The sequence below is a fragment of the Phalaenopsis equestris genome, unplaced genomic scaffold, assembly GCF_001263595.1.
Source record: "Phalaenopsis equestris unplaced genomic scaffold, ASM126359v1 Scaffold191448, whole genome shotgun sequence".
Classification (NCBI taxonomy): domain Eukaryota; kingdom Viridiplantae; phylum Streptophyta; class Magnoliopsida; order Asparagales; family Orchidaceae; genus Phalaenopsis; species Phalaenopsis equestris.
The window spans coordinates 1-892 of NW_018211397.1; the positions used below are offsets into that span (position 1 = coordinate 1).

An 892-nucleotide genomic window follows, 5' to 3' on the forward strand; every position below is an offset into this window, starting at 1 on the left:
CCAGTATATGGCATCAGTGGTAATGTTGACCTAATTAGCCCAATTTAAAACTAGTGTGAGAATCAAGGTATGTATTATATTACAATTGACAAGCCAATTTGCTTTAGAACAAATAAAAGTACCTTAGGGTTCGATATGCATAAAATACCAAGGGCCAAAGGTACAGCCCGCCTGATATTCTGCTCCCCGTATTGTAGAAGATGTTCCAGTGATCTAATAGACATTTCAAGGCCCAATTCTTCTGCCATGGCGACCAAAGCAATGCCAAGGACTGCAGGGCCTTGATGCACGTCACCCTTGTCAAGATGTTGTGCACAATAGCCCAATAACTTTTGAACCTGCAAGAAAGACAATTTAGCGGTTAAAGTTACTGCTGCGCTAATATTGAAGATTTAGGTATTTAGGCTTGGAAAGAAGACCTTGAGAACATTCCCAGTCCCAGCATAAGCCATGGATAAAAGTGTAACATCGCAATATTTCCGAATCTTTTCATTAAATGTCCTGGAGACCTCTGCAGTAGCCTCAACGCTATCCTGCATGATACCAGAGTACCATAACCGAAATGCTAAGTCCAAACAAGCAATAGTGAGCAGCAAGTATTAAAAATTAATAAAGAAAGACAATAAAATTGGTATATTTTATCCATTGGCCATTACAACAAAGTCAAAAAAAACCACCAAAATATTATTGCCAAAGTACTCAGAAACTACAGCTTGGTTATATAAAGCATGATTCATAACGACTTTCAACAGAAAAGGTGAAGCTACAGGTTGTATAAAGCAGGATTTATAAATACAAACAACAGAAACTGATACAAATATCCATATAAAAAAATGTTTAAATTATTGCTAAAAGAGGAAATTCAAGAATCAATCAGAAAAGAAAGAATCAA

The 892-nt window shown here is 36.4% G+C and overlaps 1 protein-coding gene across 1 annotated transcript; it reads right to left on the minus strand.

Moving 5' to 3' along the window:
• Positions 1–122: 122 nt before the first annotated feature.
• LOC110034618 (26S proteasome non-ATPase regulatory subunit 2 homolog A-like) lies at positions 123–555 on the minus strand (the record flags this gene model as incomplete). The annotated part of the gene is made up of 2 exons (XM_020738868.1): positions 420–555; positions 123–338 (listed from the first exon to the last, which is right to left on the minus strand). Coding segments are annotated over exons 1-2 (336 nt in total), but the record flags the coding sequence as incomplete, so codon positions are not given.
• Between the last annotated feature and the right edge of the window lie 337 nt (positions 556–892).